This window comes from Eretmochelys imbricata, chromosome 4 (assembly GCF_965152235.1).
Source record: "Eretmochelys imbricata isolate rEreImb1 chromosome 4, rEreImb1.hap1, whole genome shotgun sequence".
NCBI classification, from domain to species: domain Eukaryota; kingdom Metazoa; phylum Chordata; order Testudines; family Cheloniidae; genus Eretmochelys; species Eretmochelys imbricata.
In genome coordinates this window covers 115,147,810-115,169,503 of record NC_135575.1, presented here as the reverse complement: position 1 = coordinate 115,169,503, position 21,694 = coordinate 115,147,810, and the positions used below count along the sequence as shown (strand labels likewise).

At 42.8% G+C, this 21,694-nt stretch overlaps 1 protein-coding gene across 1 annotated transcript in view; it reads right to left on the bottom strand.

Annotated features, from left to right (window-relative positions):
* The window catches only part of TAPT1 (transmembrane anterior posterior transformation 1), a 98,526-nt gene extending 95,592 nt beyond the window's left edge, over nucleotides 1-2,934 (bottom strand). Inside the window, exon 1 of the mRNA XM_077815823.1 lies at nucleotides 2,664-2,934. Coding sequence (XP_077671949.1) covers nucleotides 2,664-2,904 — 241 coding nt within the window. The 5' untranslated portion in view covers nucleotides 2,905-2,934. The remainder of the gene's footprint in view (nucleotides 1-2,663) is intronic.
* Between the last annotated feature and the right edge of the window lie 18,760 nt (nucleotides 2,935-21,694).

Here is a 21,694-nt window from a genome sequence, read left to right as displayed (position 1 = left end):
ATCCGAATGGTAACTACCAACCGTATGCCAGTTCTATCCTCATCCTGACTGCCCAAAATACATGTTACGTCCCTACTGCCATTTCCCAACCTGAGGCGAGAATTGAGAACCGGCAGCAGCAAAAGGGAAAACAAGGACTCAATGGACAAATCTAGACTGAAGAATTTGATATTCAAAGCATTAGCTCCCTCCAAATGTAAGAAGTTAAAACTGACTTTCTTTAAACGACAAAGATACTGATTTACCTAAAGTAAACTGCAACATGTAGATACTCACATGATAAATATAATATAAACACTAAGTATAAAAGGAGAAACCCATTTATAAAAATGTAAACATTACCTTATCTATGGCTCACTCTACACTCCCATTACATATAAATTGTTTTGTCATTTCCAAAATGTCAAGCTGCTACCTTCTCTTAACTTGAATCCATCTTAAACATACACTTATTTCACAATGCCCACAGAAGTGAAACAATATGACAATACAAGCTTCAGAAAAATCAGTTATTTCCTCTTGTGGCCTCCCCAGAACATCCTGTCTAGCTATCTTGCTTATAACGGAAGGAACTATTTTTAATTTTGGGAACTTGTACAACATTGAGCATACTGCTAGAGACAGATATAAGTGAAGTTCCCTTAGATATTATATCAAGATAAGTAAACATTAAGCAAAGACAGTTTATTGTATTTTTTCTAAATAAAGGTGTTTTTATTCTTAAAATCCATTATGAACTATTGGCTCTTATATACTTGAATTTAAATGTTAATCAAAACTAACGTTAAAAATATATGTTTTGTATTTTTTCTGCATAGGAAAATGTTTTATAAAGATACCTAAACATACTATTTACTCAACAACCTTTTGGGTACATCAGTATAAATCCTAAATATAACATTCCATTTCCATTTTACTATAAAAGAATTTGTAATATTGTAATCAAGCTAAATCAGTAGAGTTGTAGTGATTTAATGTTAATGCAATTTCATCAATACCACAAAGGCACAATGATGCTATAAATCTTATGACATAATACAGTTGTCAGGAATGCAGTAGAATTTGAGGCTGATATAACACTAGTCAAGCTTAATGGAAATAATTCAGCTTTTACTAAACAGTTTAGAAAACAGAGTAATGATTTCAATTATTCTAATGTTTATTGTTATGTAAAGTTATGCTTAAATCCATAAAGCGGGAGATGAACAGACTCAAAGTTTGATTTCTTCTTCAAGCCTGTTTTCAAAAGCCATTTTTAGCAAGGTATTAAGTTAACAGTTCATATATATATCAATATTTGGAATCTTAAAAATTAAATCTGAACCACCAACACAATAAACTACACTAAATTAATTTTTTTAATTTTTATGATAAAAGCTTTATCTGTTTCTTCTAAAGATGACACAATACAGGACTTGGAAACATCAGCAATTCCAGAGTAAGTCTTCATACAGTTGTAGCTTAATGGCAAAAATTGTTACATTTTCCTTACATTAAATGTAGCTAAACTGAAGAAGACAAATATTAATAATGCATAATCATATTTTTGGAGGCTTACACAATATACAATACTTATATTTTGTTCTACAGACTAAATACTGTGATTTCTCTATTTACAATATTCTGTATTAAGCAAATTCATTTATCAAAAACTCTATTCAGTAAGTGACAGAGAACACTGGACAAACACATCTGAACAGTAGAATAGACAAAACACAGTACCTGTCCAGATCTGAATCTCTGTAAGATTAGTTTGGAAAACAGTACACTATTTTGTGGAATAGTTTTCTTAGCTGAAGTTATAGCAATAAATTATCCCCTGACTTCTCCTAACATTGATTTATAATACTTATCAATTGCAGTTGATCTTTTTATCATTGTACCCATTACATTAAACTATATAGAAATGCCACTATTCCACTCTCCTTTATCGAACACTACTATAAATTTGAATGAAAGACTTAAACCACTTAGGTCTTTTTTTAAAGGTACGTCACTTACCAAACCAAAGTATAAAGAAAAAATAAGCAGATGTAATGACTAAGACGACATTGTTTACTAGTCCACAAAGTCATCTTACGTCACTTAAGCTACCACAGATGCTACATACCACCCATATTTGAACTATGTTGCACAGTTTTTAAAGTCTCTGGCCAAAATTTTCAACCACGGGTGCCTAAAATGCTCTTAAAGCGATATGCAGAATTTAGAAGCTGAGGATTGACCAGACCACCTTCATTTAGTAGCCTAAACCCAAACGTAAGAGGCTGACTTTAGGCACCCACGTTTGAACACTTTTGGCCGCAGACTTTACACAGAGTGTTTGCTGAGTGCACCAGTGAGACACTTACTAGCTCAGCGCTCACATGACCACCGTTCTGACAGCTCGGAACCAAACTCCCTCTCTGAAGGCTCCGCGTCAGAGCCTGCTGCTCTCGGGGTCCCGGGCTGCCGGGAAGGCTCCCCCAGTCCAGCCAGTTGGAAGGGACAGATGCACTCGCGGCCTCCCTGGGGACCCCCCTACTCAACACGCTCCTCACCCCCAGCCTCTCCCCTCGCTAACTTCAACCCCACCGGCCTCTCCCTCCGCCCTTCAGCCCCAGCCCCCCGCCCCAACTCCTCCCTTCCCGGCGCCGAGCCCCAGCCGGGCCCCTGCCCCTCACCTGAGACGCTTTTCTTCTTCTTCCGCTCCCGGTCGCTCTCGTAGAAGCCCAGGGTTTCGGTTCGCTGCGGCGGTGGCGGCTGCCCCGAGCCGCCGACAGGCGGCCGGGACTCGCCGCTCGAACAGCTGCTTTTCCGCTCCCCCCTTCCCGCGTCCTGCTGCTGCTGCAGCTGCTCCGGGGCGCCGCCTCGCCTCCCGTCCCCGCTGCTGCCGGGAGCGGCGGCATCAGCGACGCCCGCCATGTTCGCCTCCAGCAGCGCAACAAACTCCACTACTCCGCGCCCCCAATGTGCGTCATCGCCATGCGCCGCACACGCACGATCCCGGCCGCCCCTCACGTCCCAGGGAGGGAGGAGAGAACTCCGGTCGCCATCTTGCTATAGGCAAAGATATTGTTAACCATTTACTTTCCACGAGCCTCCTACTGAACTAGAGCTAAAGTTTCTGCTCTCTCAGGCCTCACACAAATCTGTCCAGGGGCACAGCCAGACGTGAGGGGATCTGGGGCTCAGTCTACTCTAGATCCAGCTGTTTAGATGCTGTTAAGTCTGGGGAGAGGATTTAATACAGAACAGACCTAATAGGCCATTCTAGCCTGGTATCTTCTGCCCCCGCATAATCATCATCATCCGACCTTAATTATAATAAAAGAAATAATGTCATTAAGTACCACTCTGCTCCTCACCACAAAGGCATTCAGGTTGCTGTACCATAATATAAAATCAATGTAAAATAATAAAGCCAATTTAAAATAATTTGAATGATTAAACAACAACAGGTTCAAACAAATACAATGAAACAAATGGTTCAAATATAAGACAGAAAGGGCAGGGTAAACTATTAACTATAAAGCCAACAGTGTTTCTACTAAAATGCAGTGTGTTTTGGACTAGCGTGTAAACTCTTCAGGACAGGTCCTGTGTCAGTGCCTAATACAATGGGGAGCCAATCTCAGCTGAGTCCTGTAGCAAGACCTTCTGCAGTGAGACCTAAATTTTCCCTATCTGTAGGGCCCCACCAAATTCACAGCCATGAAAAACGCGTCACAGACCATGAAATCTGGTCTTCCCCCATCAAATCTGGTCTTTTTTGTGCTTTTACCCTATACTATACAGATTTCATGGGGAAGACTAGCATTTCTCAAATTGGGGGTCCTGACCTAAAAGGGAGTTACAGGGGGGTCACAAGGTTATTTTAGGGGGTTGTGTTATTGCCACCCTTACTTGTGCACTGCCTTCAGAGCTCGGCGGCCTGAGAGCGGTGGCTGTTGACTGGGCGCTCAGCTCTGAAGGCAGCACCCTGCCTGCAGCAGTGCAGAACTAAGAGTGGCAATCCCATACCACACCACCCTTACTTCTGCGCTGCTGCCTTCAGAGATGGGCAACCGGAGAGTGGCGGCTGCTGACTGAGGCTCTGCCAGCTCTGAAGGCAGCAGCGCAGAAGTAAGGGTGGCAACACCATCCTTCCTTCTTTACTGCTGCTGACGGTGGCTCTGCCTTCAGAGCTGGGCTCCCGGCCAGCAGCCACCAGTCGCCAGCTGCCCAGCTCTGAAGGCAGTGCCACCACCAGCAGCAATGCAGAAGAGTAGCAGTACCACAACCTCCTCCCCCCACAATAATCTTGCGGATCCCTCCCCCGCCCCCAACTCCTTTGGGGTCAGGACCCCTACAATTACAACACCATGAAATTTCAGATTTAAATAGCTAAAATCATGAAATTTACTATTTTTAAAATCTATGACTGTAAAATTGACCAAAATGGACCATTAATATGGTAGGGCCCTACCTATCTGGTATACATTTGTGAAAGTTGGTAACACTGTCATTGTTGCATGTAAATATACTGGGGCATGGGAAGATCAAATCACAAGTCAGACCAAAGAATATGATTCAATTTTATTTAAAATCTCATAATTCTTAAAATGTTGGGGTTGGCAATACTGTTATTTATTTGTATCAAAGGAGCATCTGAGGGTCCCCCATCAGGGATCAGCACCCAGTTGTGTGAAGCACTGTACACACACATAATGAAGAAATGGTCCCTGCCCCAATGTGCTTATAATTTAAGTATAAGACAAGAAACAACAAGTAACTGCAACAAACAGTTGGAGAGAGCACAATGTAACAGCAAAACAATTACTTTGTGTGATAAGCAACCTAGCTGGTATAAAGGGATGACAGGGCAATGACGAATAGGAGTAAGAAGTAGCCAAGGAATCACTAAGCTCTTGTGGTTCAGAGATAGTAGTGATTGACAAATGTTCAGTAAATGAATGGGGAGCCGGTTGTGTATCCTGATCTCTATTTTAGATGTCTCCTTTTGTATGTTTTATTAATTGACTATGTTAGTCCATGCTGATTGGTTTGGGTTGATATGTTTCATTTGGATTTGACTATACAAAGTAAAATGGCCGCTGCATTCAGTGCATAGTACTCCCCCCCCCCACCCCCATTAAAAGGTACATAACCTTTTGTAACTCTGGCCTATATCAACGATTTTAGAAGGCTGTTACTGAGAGATTGTTAGGTTTGAATTTAATTCAATACACTGGATTTAGCACTTACAAACCGTGTCATGGTATCTTTACTGACGAGGAGCTTGGTTATCTATCTTATCTGAAAGAAAGCAACTCCAGCAGCAGAGTACGACCTGACACTCTGGTTTCCAATTCAGTACTGGCTCACATGCTACCTGGTGAATCACTAGCACCAGTATCTGCAGCACATGAATTTCCCAAGGACTGACCCAGTCTAGCCCTTCCTAATTGATGAGATGAAACACTCTTACTGCTTGGAATGTGGTATGGCTCCAGGCATGATAGCATTATAATACATACTAATAGCTCATTCACATTTTTGACTGCTGGACACATAGTGAGCAGATATCCTCATTTTGCCATCCATAATTATGTATCTTTTCCCTAGAGATTACAGCTAATGCAGAGCCCATCAGTTTATAATAGCTTAACTTGTCCATTCCACATGCAAAGATTTTTGTGTTTTAATTATTATATTGAGATTTTGAAGACTAGTGGTTGTTAGGGGGCTTATTCCTTCACCCATTCATTTCCCTGGTCCTTCTCGCATGAACAGAGAGCAACAATACCCGAAGTCCAAAGGTGCAAACAATTCGATGTTTATTGGGGTGAACTTCCAGCAAACATGATTCCAGTTTCCTTCCTTAGTATCCTCCTTCCCAGCTCTGACACCACAGAGCCTTACATCTGTGTCCCTGTTCCCATTCTTGCCCTTAGCAAAACATTATTCCAATTTCCTTACCCCCATTCCCTGTTCCCATTTCCCCTCTTTAACAAAACATGATTCCAATTTCCCCACCCCCATTCCCTGTTCCCATCTCCCCCTTTAGCAAAACATGATTCTAATTTCCTTACCCACATTCCCTGTTCCCATCTCCCCCACCAATACACCCACCCCCACACCCACACCCACTCACTTCCTGATTGACTGCAGACTATATAGTAAAACTTGAGTTCTGCTTTGCTATACCTTAACCAATCATTTTCCTGAAATTTAACTAACCAATCCTAACATATTGTAACATGATTATGTAACCAATTATATCCCACCACCTTAATTAGTTTACACCCAGCAAAATTAATTATACAGCAGACAGGAAGCAATCACAGAACCAGACAGAGGTTATACAGACAAACAATAGAAAAGTGGGAACTATAATGACAAAACAATACAGAAGTGAGGATTTCACATCCCAGCTATTGATAAGTGAGTTCTTGCCAGACAGGATGCTATCAAACTAAGTTTCCTTTTACATTTTCTAGGCACTTCCCTTTCTCTGGAGGTGATAGGCACTATCAGGACAGGATTGTATTCCTAACAGCCCAATAGTACCTTCTTTCAACGTGACTAGTTTGGAATATGACCGTTCACTTCCCAGCTTATGGCTGCCTCTGTTGCTTAGCCAAAGGCCTTAGCCTAAGAACAGGGCCTCAGACTGTCACAGTAAGAGAAGGTCCTTACACTGGCAGACAGTGATTTTGATTCTTTCTTTTGTACCTCTATAACTAGCCAAGTGATAAGAATACACCTAAATTCTTAGAGTATAGGCCTTTACAGACAGACCTGAATATCTATATCCTAACACTGGTCACTACCAGAATCTCATCCCAACCCTGGCAAACTACATTGAAGCCAACATTAGGGTATTCAGAGCCCTGGCATGAAAAAGTTTAGATTTTAGTATTTATCAAAGATGCCATAGGAAGTAGTTTTAAAATTGTAGTAATGCCTCATTACTATGGTCCCAGTCAGGAGTTAACTGAGGGTATCTGCTGTTTTCAGAACAGCAGCTGCTTCATGCTGCATCATGTAATTTATTTGGATTGAAATGTGCTGTTGAGTGCCACGGCCCAGAGAAAGAATCCAGTTTCAAGCAGTCATCCAGTGTCATGTCCATCTTCAGATATTTTTGTTGCAGTTATGGCATCAGGGCACATCACTGCCATGAATGCATTTCAACAATTGTGCTAAGAGCATGACAGCAGAACACCCTGTTGCATAACAGGGTACAGGTGGACCGAATCACCTTCCCTCCCCGCAGTGATATTCACAGCAACACACGGAGTGTTTTGAACGATGCCCCTTCAACAGGAGAAGGAGAGATGGAATGTTGGAATCAGAAGGTTCCGTGGCAATTTGGAGGGACAGTTGCCTCCTTGGAGTCGTGGTGGATGTGAAGAGTTGCTCTTCAGGGACCCTTTTGGAGGAAGGGAAAATGTGCGGTTACATTATAGGAGGAACTGGTTGTTTCCAATATTTTTAACTACTGGAGTTTCACTTTATTTCTTTTCAGTGAGACAGCTGGCAGCACTGGAAAGAGGGATGAGACAGGGATTATTTCAAAGTAGGCACTCTCCCATAAAGAAAGGTTTATTTGTATATTAGCGAGTGTAGTGTGAGCCCAGAACTGGAAATCTCCTGAATTTTAATATCTGCTCTCGCAGTGCATCTTTATGGTTTTACACAACTTGTTTCACCTCTCTGCCACAGTTTTCTCATCTGTATAATAGCAACAGTGATACCAGTTTACCTACCGCAGAGAGGATGCATTAGTTGATGTTTGTAAAGCGTCTTATAAATCATTACTGCCAGAAGGAATTCTGGTGATTGGATCCCAGGACAGTTTCCCTCAGCACTTTCATTATTTAGACTTTTACGATGGTATCCAGATGTCCATCCCATTCATATTTCAGTCTCCAAATGTCCAGTGCCGCAATAACTCCGTCTCCTGCCTAGGATGACTTGTTTGTAAACACCATCTCTAGCACCCAATGTTTTTTCCAATAGATACAAAGTGAAAGCATACAATGAAAGCATAAAATTTATCTCCAATCCCTCACAAAGGGCTACTAATTTCCTGTAAGAAAAAAGAGCTAGAAAAAGGGGCATAACCCTTTGCAATCCTTCTTATTAATGACAGATCCTCATGGTCCTTTTCAGGCCGCTGTTTATATTACTTACTCCTGTCAGATCAGCTACTTATTTTGAAGACAAGACTCTCATTATCCAAAAACATAATTACAAAAAGCAAGGAAATGCTTTGTCCTCAAAGAAGTATGATAGATGGTCTATCAAGGAAAGTGAGCTAACGGTAAGTTAAGTAACAGATTCTGTTCGGAGATCCAGAAAAATATATAGGAATGGGAAACTTATCAACGGAATGATAACTAAGCAATAAGAAAAACAGTTATGGACAGAGATGCTAAGACCATGGACATGTCTATACTACAAACTTTTGCCAGTGTGCTACGTTGACATAAAGCTGACACAGTCAGCTGAACAGCTCTGCACTATTGTCATGAGCATGGCAAGCACACAATGCACAGTCCTCCAGTATTTGTAGAGCTGCAAGAAGAGCCCTGGGGAACATGGTTTCCTGGAGAGCAGATCGCTGTGGGACATAGCAAGAACCAATTCCAGGTTGCTGGTGGCATTTATGGAGCAGCTGTAGACAGTGAAATGCTGCTTCTGGGCTTGAGAAATGAGCACTGACTGGTAGGATTGCATTGTAATGCAGGCTTGGGATGACGAGCGGTGGCTATGGCATTTTCAGATGCATAGTGCCACATTCCTGGATTTGTGTGCCAAGCTCACCCCAGTCCTCCAGCACAAGGACACCAAAATGAGGGCTGCACTGACAGTGGAGAAGCGAGTGGTGATCACACTATGGGAACTTCCACCACAGGATTGCTACTGGTGAGTAGAAAATCATTTTTTAGCTGGAAAATCCATTGTGGGGACCATTGTCATGCAAGTGTGCGGGGCCACTTATTCTTTCCTGCTATGCAGGATTGTGACTCTCAGCAAGGTGCAGGACATAATGGATGAATTTGCAGCAATGGGGTTTCCAAATCATGGTGGAGTGATAGACGGCACACAGCCCACTTTGCCACAGACTATATCAACAGAAAAGGCTATTTTTCTGTGATTATGCAAGCTCTGGTGGATCACTTGGGATGCTTTTCTGACATCAATATTGGCTGGTCAGGGAAGGTACATGACGCTTGCATCTTTAAGAACACAGAAAGTTACAAGCAGGGACACTTTCTTGACCAACAGACTGCCGTTGGTGATGTTGAAATGCCAGTAGTGACCCTGGCGGACCCAACCTACCCCTTACTCCCGTGGCTCATGAAGCTGTACACAGGACACCTCGATAGCACTAACCAACAATTCAACTACAGTTCAGCAGGTATAGAATGATGGTTCAATGTACTTCATAGATTGAAGGGGCGCTGGCATTGTCTACTCACAAGATTGGATCTCACTGAGGAAAATATCCCAATGGTGATAACTGCCTGTTGTGTCCTGCTATCTATGCAATAAAAGGGGAAAAGTTGCCACCATGGTGGATGACAGAGGTGGAGTGGCTGACTGCTGAGTTTAAACAGACAAATACATGGCTATTAGAAGAGCTCAACATGGAGCTATATGGCTCAAAGAGGCTGTGAAAGAGCATTCTGACAGCAAGCCACAGTAATAGTGTACTATGCTCTACCTGACCCTGCAGTTTGGAGATCTGTTAGGAACTGTGTGGTGCTTGGTGTACATGTAGGTATATAACACTGACAATGCATATATTAATTTTGTGGTGTTTGCTGTACATTTATGATTATTATACTGTGTTTGGAATTGTCACTGATCCTATAAGCTGTGTTACAGTATACAATAACAAGTAAGTGGGAGCTTTCACTACCGTCAGGCATTCTGCAGCATATGTTGGGCACTAATAAAGATGAATTCTTTTCCAAACAATACAGTTGTGTTGAGTAATGAAAACATTTCAAAAAATTCTGTGCAAGTTAAAAGCAAATATGTTAAAATCTTAATACATTTATGGAACAGAGCTTAAAGAAAGGGAAGGAACATTCATGCCCATTTTAGCTACACATATATCCACTGTAGCTCTCACATGTCAGTGTATGTGAAGCTGTGGTTGTCCATGAGTGTGGAGCGATAGGGGTAGGGATGCAGTCCTGACACCATGTGGAATGTTGGCAGAGGTGTGTAGGGAGCTCCTATACTGAAGTTCTCTATGGACTGCAAAAGGAGGCAAACCCATGATTGTTGAACCTCTGCATCCACAAGAATCTGCAGCATCTGTGTTTGCTGCTGGAGAAGTCCCTTTACATCCTGGTGCACCTCCCTCTCCTTTTCCTGCTGGGATTCCTGAGCCTCTGTGCTGTTGGCTCTTTTTTACTCCATGCAGTATTCATTCTCCAGGCCTCTGTTCATGGTATGATGCCGCATCGGTTTGCAGGATCTCACTTAACATGTCATCCCATGTCCTCTTGTTTCTCCTCCTTATTTGGCTCAGGCATTCTGTGGCAGCAGCTACAGATAAAACACACAAAGGTACCATTGTCAGTGTAGTCACAACAGAAAGCAAAAGTTAAGATTCCTCTCCCTTGCTCCCCTAAAGTTTTAAAGGCATGCTTATTGACACTTCTGCTTCAGAGTGCTTATGCATAGCGCCCACACAGCACCAGCCATGGTGAGTATGCCACGCCTGGGGTGAGGGAAATGAGGAGGGAATTGCTTGGCTGCACAAAACTATGAGTATAGGGCAATGACACTGAATAGTGGCTCCATTTTCCACAGACAATGGTGATTTTAGTTAATATATCACTCTTGAGGGTAACAAAGGCAGAGAGAGCACAGCTGCTACTGGTATCCCAAAGCTACCTGGGCCCATATACTGCTAACTCATTTACTCCAATGCTGACTGGTGTGGGAAAGTGTCCTACCACGGAGGAAGAAATAAGACTGCCATCCCTTGAAACCTTTGGGAGAGCATTGCAGAATACCTCTGTGAAAGTTTAATCAAGATCTCTCAAGAAGATTCAAAGGACATCCCTGAATACATAAACAAATTGCTCTGAATGTTCCTGGCCCAAACGGCCTTACTCTACAGGGGAATGTAAAACAGATAACTACTCTACCCATCTTTGTTGTACCACTACCTCTTCTAGTAGGAGAAAATTAATGAAAAGTCAATAGCTGTGTCCTGCTAAGTTGGGGGCGCCCTCACTGTAATGGGAAATACATTTACACACTTACCCAAGAGCCTTCCCCTGCATTAGGCTCACCCATTCTTGACTGCCAGAACTGACTGGACTGCAATGAAGTCTCAAACAAGTCTGGGCACATGGCATAGTTGGACCCCCCTGGTCGCATATCCCTCATCCTTCTCTTCTTCTTCCTTCTCCACCTCGTTGTCGTCTTTGCTGTTCATGCCACAGGCCTGTGACTCAGGCTCCTTGAAGGTATCCAGGGTGATGTGTGTGTGTTTGGGGTGAAGGGGTTGCCACCAAGTGTGGCATGCAGCTCTTTGTAAAAGCAGCAGGTCTGTGGCTCAGCACTGGATCGACTGATGGCATCCCTGGTCTTCTGATATGCCTGCCACAGATGCTTCACTTTCATGTAGCATTGTTGCTAGCACATCTGGAGTGTATAGCCAGCATGATCAGCTGGGCAGTTGCACACAACAATGGAGAGCTCCTAGGTGTGCTCGTCAGCATGGCGAAGCAGGAAATGACATTTAAAAAATTTGCTGGGTTTAAAAGGGCGCGGGGTGGGGGTGGAGAAGCAGCGCTTCTGGTCTTTGTGACCCTGGGCAGTGGAGTTCACAACTGTGACCAGAGCAGTCAGTGTTGGGCATTGTGGGATAGCTGCTGGAGGACTGTTAGGGATGACATATGTAACTCCGTGCCTACATTCAGGCTGCATTGATCTCAGTAATTGACCCTGCCTCAATGCCACTCGGGGAGTGGTGTTACTATGGCAACATAATGGCGCGCTGACATCGGTGGAAGACAAATTTAAGTGTTGACACATGCACAACGAGGTTGACACAAAGTGGCCTACATTGACCTAAGTTTGTAGTGTAGACCAGGCATCTGAAACATGAGAGAGAGAGCAAAGTCTTTGAAGAAGAATGGAAACTCAGTGCACTAGATAGAACAAAAGCCAATGAGACTGGAGAAAGCATTAGTTTAACCACAATCAATGGACAAATGTTAAAAATTATGATAATGATGATGTGATGCTAGTTGAGTAAATAAAACCTCATAGCTGCACATGAAAAACATCTGGCACTATTTTTCATTACAAGCTTTTTTGCCTTTAAGGCTCCAATTTTTATGGTTACTTGCCTTTTCAAAAGCTTAGGCATTTAAAATATATGTAGTTAAATAGTTTAGTTTCTTGGGTCTTCTATAAGAATTTGTATCAAATATTAGAAGACAAAATTGGAGACTATCATCCTTCATTCGTTAAAAAAATTGCATTATAACCACATGCACTTCTGAAGGGTCAAAGACTGTAAAGTTAACAAACTCAGGATAAGTGAATGAGAGTAGTGCTGAATTTTTGCCACAGGTAAAATTGACTCAGGCTCTGTCGTAATACAAACAGTAAATTCTTTTACATTGGTAATGTAAGTTTTATCTCATCTATGCATTTAGTTCATGTAGGCTCATTCTCATTCTGCCACTGAAAAACAACACATCACTTAGCAACAACCAAAGTGATATTAACAAATTTAGTTTGAAATCTTTCCCAATCATAGCTGTCATATATTTTTCAAAATACAAAGGGCTTGTATGAAAGCAAAATCTAACACAGTTTCAGCCAATGCTGTTTCATAGTTGATTCTTAAAAATACTTCTATACACCCCTGGGACAAAATCTTATGTTTCTGACATTTGAGTGGTGTATCAATTTTTATATGTAATCTTTCCATGTGAAGAAGACTCTGTCCAAGAAATTACCTATGACACAAACTAACTAGCAAAGACAATCTGCTACTCTGGGGTTGTACATTGCCTAGAATGGTGAGGCCCATTCTTGGCTAGCCATGAGGCACCACCATAATAAATGTGATTAAAGCTGGGTGACATTTTTAGATGAATAGTTTCTTCAATGACAAGTGCAGCCGAACTGAAAGTTCTTGCTAATATGACAAAAATTCACCAAATAGTTTTCAGCAATTTTTTGGGGCAGTGGGGTGATAGAGTCATCAGAGGATTTAGGTGTCATTCACACTCTTGCAGGAGCAGGAAGTGGTACCCTCCTTGTAATTTTTAGCCCAGTGGTTAGGATGCTCACCTGGGATGTGGGATACCTGATTAAGTTCCCCCCTCTACCTGATATGGAGCACAGATGTAAACTTAGGTCTCCCTTCTCAAAGGAGAGTACCTTAACCACTGGGGTATGGCTCTCTCAATCTTGCTTGCTGAAGCTGTTCTACTTTGTAGAAATAATTAAATATTGCTTGGAGCAGGGATTTGGGGCTCTCATGTCCCAGGTGAATGCACCAACCACTGGGCTATAGAGTCATTCTCACTCTCTATTTGGCCCAATAACTATTCAAGTAGTTTATACAAAGTGGAACAGCTTCAACAGGAGAGATTTGATAAAGACCTGCCTCAGAATACCCCATAAACTAGGGTATCCATTGTGAAATAGAAAAGACAACTTCAACTCAAATCCCTGCTCCACATCAAACAGAGGAGGAAACTGAACCTGGGTTTTCCACATCCTTACTAAGTGCCCTAATAACTGGGCTAAGAGTTTGCTTTTGACAAACTCAAAACCACCACCCCCTTCCTCAGAGGTTCCTGTTAACTGCTGGAAATGGCCCACCTTGATTATCACTACAAAAGGTTTTCTTCCTGCCCCTCCCCCCCTGCTCTTCAGCTGGTAATAGCTCATCTTAAGTGATCACTCTCCTTACAGTGTGTATGATAACACCCATTTTTTCATGTTCTGTGTGTATATAGATCTCCTCACTGTATTTTCCACTGAACGCATCCGATGAAGTGAGCTGTAGCTCACGAAAGCTTATGCTCAAATAAATTGGTTAGTCTCTAAGGTGCCACTAGTACTCCTTTACCATCTGCTGGATGAGTCACTGTTGCTGCTCCTGCTTATGCACCACCATTTCTTTAATCAGCTGCTGTTCCTGCTGCTAATGTTGGGCTGCCTAGTGCTGCTGTTGGGCAGCAAGCTGCTGGACTAGTTGGTTCTGCTACTGCTGTTGCTGGTTCTCCAGTACTCACTTCAGCAGCTTCTCAAAATCCATCTCTACTCCCTCCTCCCCCCAATTATTCACTCTCTTTCCTCCCCCCTCCATTCTCTGGCCTACTTTCAGGCCTGGGATTCTATATCATCCACATTCTCCACCACATGTGATAGCTTGCTCAGAGGGCCAGGTGGCCTAATAGTTAGCACAACTGACCTTCACCCTCTGTATCTTTCTTGGGGAGTGATAGTGCTGCCTGGTTCCTGACCCCAGGCCAGGAGTGTTTGGGTCTCCCCTCAGCATCTGTGCCTTTGTCCTTAAGTGGGGCATGGTAGGGGTATCCAGGCCATGTGTCCCCACCAGGTCCGAGCCCAGGGCCCTGTTGGAAGTATCACAGGCAGATTCCTCCCTGTAGAGAGTCTAAGTCTACCACCTGGGGTTACTTCCTAACTATGTGCTCCTTCAGTTTGGGGTGTGGACCTTATAACCCACAGTCAATAGCTTCACATATATCCAAATGAGCAGGACTTGCTGATTCACAAAGTACATGGTGGTTAGAGAAGGCACTGCCTTGGGGCCTTACTTGCTCTGTGGCCCCTACTCAGGCTCCACTTTCAGTCTAGCTTCCTGGAAAAGGATTCTTCTCTTTGGCTGCCTATCCATCACACCTTGGATGGCCTTCTGAGCTCCTTTTAATCCACTCCTCCAGCTAGAGCGTGCTCAGCAGGCCCAGAAGGTGGCTCTACCTGGACCCAGTATTGCCTTTTAACCCCTTCTGGCCCAACCTGGGGTTTACATACCCCATCACACTTCTGTTTTTGAAAATCTTGGCCTAACTGTATAATTTTAAGAACATAAAAATGGCCATGCTGGGACAGACCAATGGTCCATCTAGCCCAGTATCCTGTCTTCTGACCAATGGCCAATGCCAGATGCTTCAGAGCAGATGAACAGAACAGGGCAATCATTGAGTGAACCATCCCGTCACCCACTCCCAGCTTCTAGCAATCAGATGGTAGGGAAATCTGAAGCATGGGGTTGCATTCCTGACCATCTTGGCTAACAGCTATTGATGGACCTATATTGGAACATGAATTTATCTAATTCTTTTTTGAACCCCATTATAGTTTTGGTATTCACAACAACCCATAGCAATGAGTTACACAGGTTGAGTGTGTATTGCGTGAAGAAGTACATCCTTTTGTTTGTTTCAAACCTGCTGCCATTAATTTTGTTAGGTGACTCCTGATTCTTGAGTTACATGAAGGAGTAAATAACACTTCCTTATTCACTTTCTCCACAGCATTCATGCTTTTATAGACCTCTATCATATCGCCCCTTTGCTGGCTCTTTTCCAAGCTGAAAAATCCCAGTGTTATTAATCTCTTCTCATACAGAAGCTGTTCCATATCCTTAATCATTTTAGTTGCCCTTTTCTGTACCTTTTCCAATTCTAATATATCTTTTTGAGATGGGATGACCAGAATTGCACACAGTATTCAAGGTGTGGGTGTACCATAGATTTATATAGTGGTGTTATATTTTCTGTTTTATTTGTCCTTTTCCTAATGTTTCCTAATTTCGGTTAGCTTTTTTGACTGCCACTGCACACTGAGTGGTTGTTTTGAGAGACCTATCCCCAATGACTCCAAGATCTTTTTCTGAAGTGGTAACAGCTAATTTAGATCCCACCATTTGTATCTATAGTTGGGATTATGTTTTCCAATGTGAATTCCTTTGTATTTATCAATGGTGAATTTCATTTGTCATTTTGTTGCCCAATCACCCAGTTTTGTGAGATCCCTTTGCAGTCTACTTTGGACTTAACTATCTTGAGTAATTTTTTTATCATCTTCAAATTTTACTACTTCACTGTTTACCTTTTTTTCAAGGTTGTTTATGAATATGTTGAACAGTACTGGTTCCAGTACAGATCCTTTGGGGACACCCCTATTTACCTCTTTCTATTCTGAAAACTGACTATTTATTCCTATCCTTTGTTTCCTGTCTCTTAACTAGTTACTGATCCATGAGAGGACTTTCCCTTTTGTTCCATGACTGTTTACTTTGGTTAAAAGCCTTTGGTGAGCCTGTCAAAGGCTTTGTGAAAGTCCAATTAAAATTATAATGACACACAAATTACATATACTAATACATACAGAATATGTAGCAAAAATGATGTTGATATGTATCCAGGAACCCTACAATTAACAGATGTTGGTTCAGGCCATTAGATGGTATAAATCAGTATAACTTTATTGACTATTTCCATCAGAGGAGGATCCAATGGTTTCAGAGTCATTCAAAGCTTAGTACAACAGAAGCTGTATTCTTTATTTGTATTTATATTCTGAATAATACTACAACTCAAGCAAATTATCTGAAAGCCTCAAACCCCCCCCCCCCCTTGCACTACAGGATTAAAATCAGAAGAGAAAGTAATGGGGGAAATTCTGTTTCATTATCACATAGTATATCTCTGCTCTGATATTCTGCTCTTCCTTCAAGCATGGAGCTAGAGATTCCACATACATAAGGAGAGCAGAATATTGGTGTTGGGATCAACTCCTAGCACTGTGTATTGCTTTAAGACTGGCTGACTTATAGTTAAGGCTATGATTTAGTCATGGGTCTTTTTAGTAAAAAGGGCATGGACAGGTCCCGGGCAATAAACAAAAAGTCACAGCCTGTGACCTGTCCATGATTTGTACTATATAAATACCCGTGACTAAAACTTAGATGTTCCCGCGGCTGCTGCTTGGGAAGGGGGGGAGGAGGGGCCTCTGGGGTACCACCACTGCTGTCCTGGTGTGTGGGGGGCCCTGCTGCCGCTGCTGGGCTGAGGTGGGACGGCTCAGGGCCCTGCCACCACTGCTGCGGGAGGGGGCATGCTGGGGCTCCGCCGCCGCTGCTGTGGGAGGGGGAGGAGGGGTCCCAGGGCCCCACCGCTGCCGCTGCTGGGGGAGGGGTGGCCCGGGGTCCCACCGCTGCTGCTCCCAGACCGCTGCTGTGGGGCAGCAGTCGCTGCAGCTGGCCCTGGGGCTACCTGAGCAGCAGCTGGTGCGGCTGGCTGCGGGGCCACCTCAGCTGCTCAGGTGGCCTGGTCAGCCACACCGGCCACTGCAGAAGTCCCAGAGATCCCAGAAAGGCACAGAATCCTGACTTCCGTGACCTCCATGAAAGACTCACCGCCTTAATTATAGTGAATTTCTATTTTTTTCCAGACAAGAATTCTAGGCTACTTTTGTGAACATGCATCTTTCCCAGAGGTCAGTGTTTCCTAGAGTTATTTCCTTTTGATTGGCATGTACAATCTAATTGTAAAATTCAGGTTACCCACAACAGGATTTGGGCCAAATTCAACCATGATTTTAACCCCACTGAGGTCAAAGTAGTCTACATTACGTTTTATATATTACTGCACAAACATAAAAAAGTGCTCCATGCCCAGTAGTTCCCATTGTTCTCAGCTCCAAGCATTTTTTGAAAATCTGGCCTCTTTTTGTAGGTCCCTAAATGGAACTTGCTGGATGCTGAGCTCTTTAAAAAAAAATCTGTCCCAAAGCATATCTGTTTACAAAAGCATTGCTACAGGAATCAGGGTAGTGATTTATGCTTTATTCTAACCCTCTGCAGTAGTGGGGTGAGGTAAGGATGGAATATCAACTTTAACTCACAAATTCTGGTCCTTTGTCTGTTCAAATCATACCCTTATTATTTTAATGCAGGCAATTTTACTTTGGCAGCCCCTGTATAATTCTAATTAGTATTTGGAACTCCAGGCGGATTTTTGTAGCTGATGAGACCCAAGATGCAGTGAAACATATCTGTGATTGCCCTTTCAGCTCTGGCCAACTATTAAGGAAGGCACTTAGGCTGAAATGTTTGATATTCCTGAGAAGTAACCCTTCCTGCCCTACTTTTGTATCAACTAGGATAGCATTACCTACATGCTTTCCATTTTGAAATTGTTACTGTTGTTAATCTCTGTATCCTACAACAAATTAAACAATACTAAAGTCACGTAATGGATTGACAGACCCATAGAGGTATGTAGTATTGTTGTAGCCATGTTGGTACCAGGATATTACAGAGACAAGGTGGGTGAGATAATATCTTTTATTGGACCAACTTCTGTGGGTGAGACAGATAAACTTTCAGATTTAATAATTTTATTAAGATGATGTTGAAGTAAAAAGAAAATGGTACAGAGTTTAAGCATAGAAGTTTCTGGTTATCAGGGAATAAGGTACAGATTATCAAGGGGTGCGAAATTCGATTTAGGAATGGGTGGCATAAGGAATACATAATCTGCAGTCTCCCCGATTGGGGGTAAAAGTTTAACGGGTCAAAGTACAGACATTGAGATATGGGGATATGTTGTTCATATAATGGCTATGTTCAGGTGTGGAGTATAATGAGTGGATATGATGATGAGGATGGATTTACCCTCATTTGGTGGGATTTAATGTTCAGTGAGTTTATGGTTCCAGTTCATATGGTCCAATGGAAAAAGTCTCTCACAGAGCTCTTCTTCAGGTCTGGCAAAGGTACTAAGAGGGTCACAGCTAAAGACAAAAATCAAACAAATAGAATATGTGCTAACTACTTATGCTAAAGTATCTGTTTGATTTTGTATTTAGTAGGGCTGTCAATTAATTGCAGTTAACTCAAGCGAGTAACGCAAAACAAATTAACTAAATTAAAAAAATTAGTTGTGATTAATCACAGTTAAACAATAATAGAATACCAATTTAAATTTATTTAGCTGTGACACCCTTAGTATCTTTCCCAGACCTGAAGAAGAGCTCCATTTAGCTCAAAAGCTTGTTTCTCTCACCGACGGAAGTTGGTCCAATAAAAGATATTACCTCACCCACCTTGTCTGTCTAATTCCATAGAGGCACATTCGGAGTGAAAGCTGAGACTCCCTCCTTCCTTAACTCATGTCCTTGAGCTTGGGTATCACAGCACATATGTTCTGAGGAACCACCAATTGTTTAAAGAGCTCTGCAATTTAGTTAAAAATTTTTTTAAGAAAGATATCCCAGTCCAACACATCTTATGACACCACATATTCAAACACTGGCAGCTGACTAAGGAAAAGCCTTATAAATGATGCCTGCTAATACTACTTTGCTTAAGGTTCTGTCAGCATTTCTATTATAGGGATTTATAGTAGAGAGCTGGATTAACCATTAATCCAGTCATAAAAATTGCTTCTGCTGAACCTGGTGGTGGGCTTACTCTTGTAAAACATATACACATCCACACTGACATTCATGTGTATATTTTGAGTGATTGCGTGTGCAAATGGTTATTTGCATGCATAACTACCTGTATGTGCCATAGAAATGCTGACAAAATAAATCTGCACAAGCAATTACCCTACTTGCATGGATAAATGTCAGTTCCCGTGTATGTGCACTTTTTTTGTGGACACTAAGCTGCAGGGTTATGAAAATTTGTCCCCAAGTGTCATTCTGAAACTAATTTTATGACTGAGTTATACATTATTTTAGTTCTCCATTATAAATTCCTATAATAGAATTGCTGAGAGAACCTTTAGCAAAATGGTACTAGCAGGACCATTTATAATAAGTTTCTGTTCATTCAACCCAGGATTAGATGCTAGATACATATTGTGACTATAAATTTCAAGGCGTTGCAGTCCTGAAGTCCTGCAGTCATGAAGACCCCTTTATTGATAGGTTATATGAGTCACCCCTCTTGTACATTTGCCATTTGTACACCCAGTCCCTTTTTAACTCTACCATTTTTCATGGTCTTAAGTAAAGATAGTTGAATGGAAGTTAAAAAAAAAAGCTACAAATTAACATAAAAGCAACTAAGTATCTAAACACTGCACTTTGGGATAAACACATTATGGACCCAGAATTGTCATAATAAACGTATACAGCATTGCTTACATAGCCCACCTCACTAAACCAAACCCCATATAACAAGTCAAACTTTTGCTGTCTTTCTGAGTCCTGGTCTACACTACAGAATTACTTCAGTATGACTACGTCACTCAGGGGTGTGTATAATCCACACCTCTGATAGACAAAGGGCATGGCTACAGTTGCAGATGTAGAGCGCTTTGAGTTAAACCCACCTTCAGAGAGCGCAGTAGGGAAAGTGCTGCAGTCTTTCCACACTGATAGGAACAAGTGCACTGGCGTGGCCACATTTGCGGCACTTGTAGCGGCATTGGGAGTGGTGCATTATGGGCAGCCATCCCACAGAGCACCTATTCCCATTCTGGTGCTGTGGCTTGTGGGAAGGGAGTGGGAGGGGCAGCACATTCTGGGTCCTGTCCCAATGCCCCATAATGCATCGGTTCGCATTCCAGCAATCCCTGTGCTTCTGTCCCCATTTGGCACTATCTTTCAACGTTTTTTATACTGCGTGCTCTGTCTTCCCTTTCGGTCTGCAGGATTGGAGCCCGAACTGCTGAGGAGTATGCTGATGAGTCTCGCCAGCCCATCACGTTTGGCAGTCAAGTTATTCCTTATGATCCAAAGTAACAGTGAGGGCTCCGACGATATTGACTCAAGTAATGCATATGACATGAGTTTGCTTGTGGCATTCACAGACATGCTCACCACTGTGGAATGCTACTTTTGGGCTTGGGAAACTAGCACTGAGTGGTGGGATCACATTGTCATGCAAGTCTGGGATGACGAGCAGTGGCTGCAGAACTTTCGGATGAGAAAAGCCACTTTCATGGGACTGTGTGAGGAGCTCGCCCCCACCCTGCAGTGCAAGGACACGAGATTGAGAGCTGCCCTGACGGTGGAGAAGTGGGTGGCTATTGCAATCTGGAAGCTGGCAACTCCAAACAGCTACTGATCGGTTGCTAACCAGTTTGGAGTGGGAAAGTTGACCGTTGGAATCGTGTTGATGCAAGTTTGCAGGGCCATTAATCGCATCCTGCTCAGAAGAACCGTGACTCTGGGTAACGTGCATGACATTGTGGATTGCTTTTTACAAATGGGTTTCCCTAACTGTGGAGGGGCGATAGATGGCACACATGTTCCAATTCTGGCATCAGCTCACCTAGCCTCCAAGTATGTTAATCGGAAGACGTATTTATCTCTGGTTCTCCAGGCGCTTGTGGATCACTGTGGGTGTTTCATTGACATTAACGCAGGCTGGCCCGGAAAGGTGCATGACGCATGCATCTTTTGGAATACTGGCCTGTCCAGGAAGCTGCAAGCCAGGATTTTTTCCCCAGACCAGAAGATCACTGTAGGGGAAGTCGAAATGCCCATTGTGATCCTTGGAGACCCTGCTTACCCTTTAATGCCATGGCTCATGAAACCCTACACAGGGAGCCTTGACAGCAGCAAGGAGCAGTTCAATAACAGGCTGAGCCAGTGCAGAATGACTGTGGAGTGTGCTTCTGGCCATTTAAAGGGCCGCTGGCGCTCTCTGTATGGGAAGCTGGCCAATGACAGCATCTCT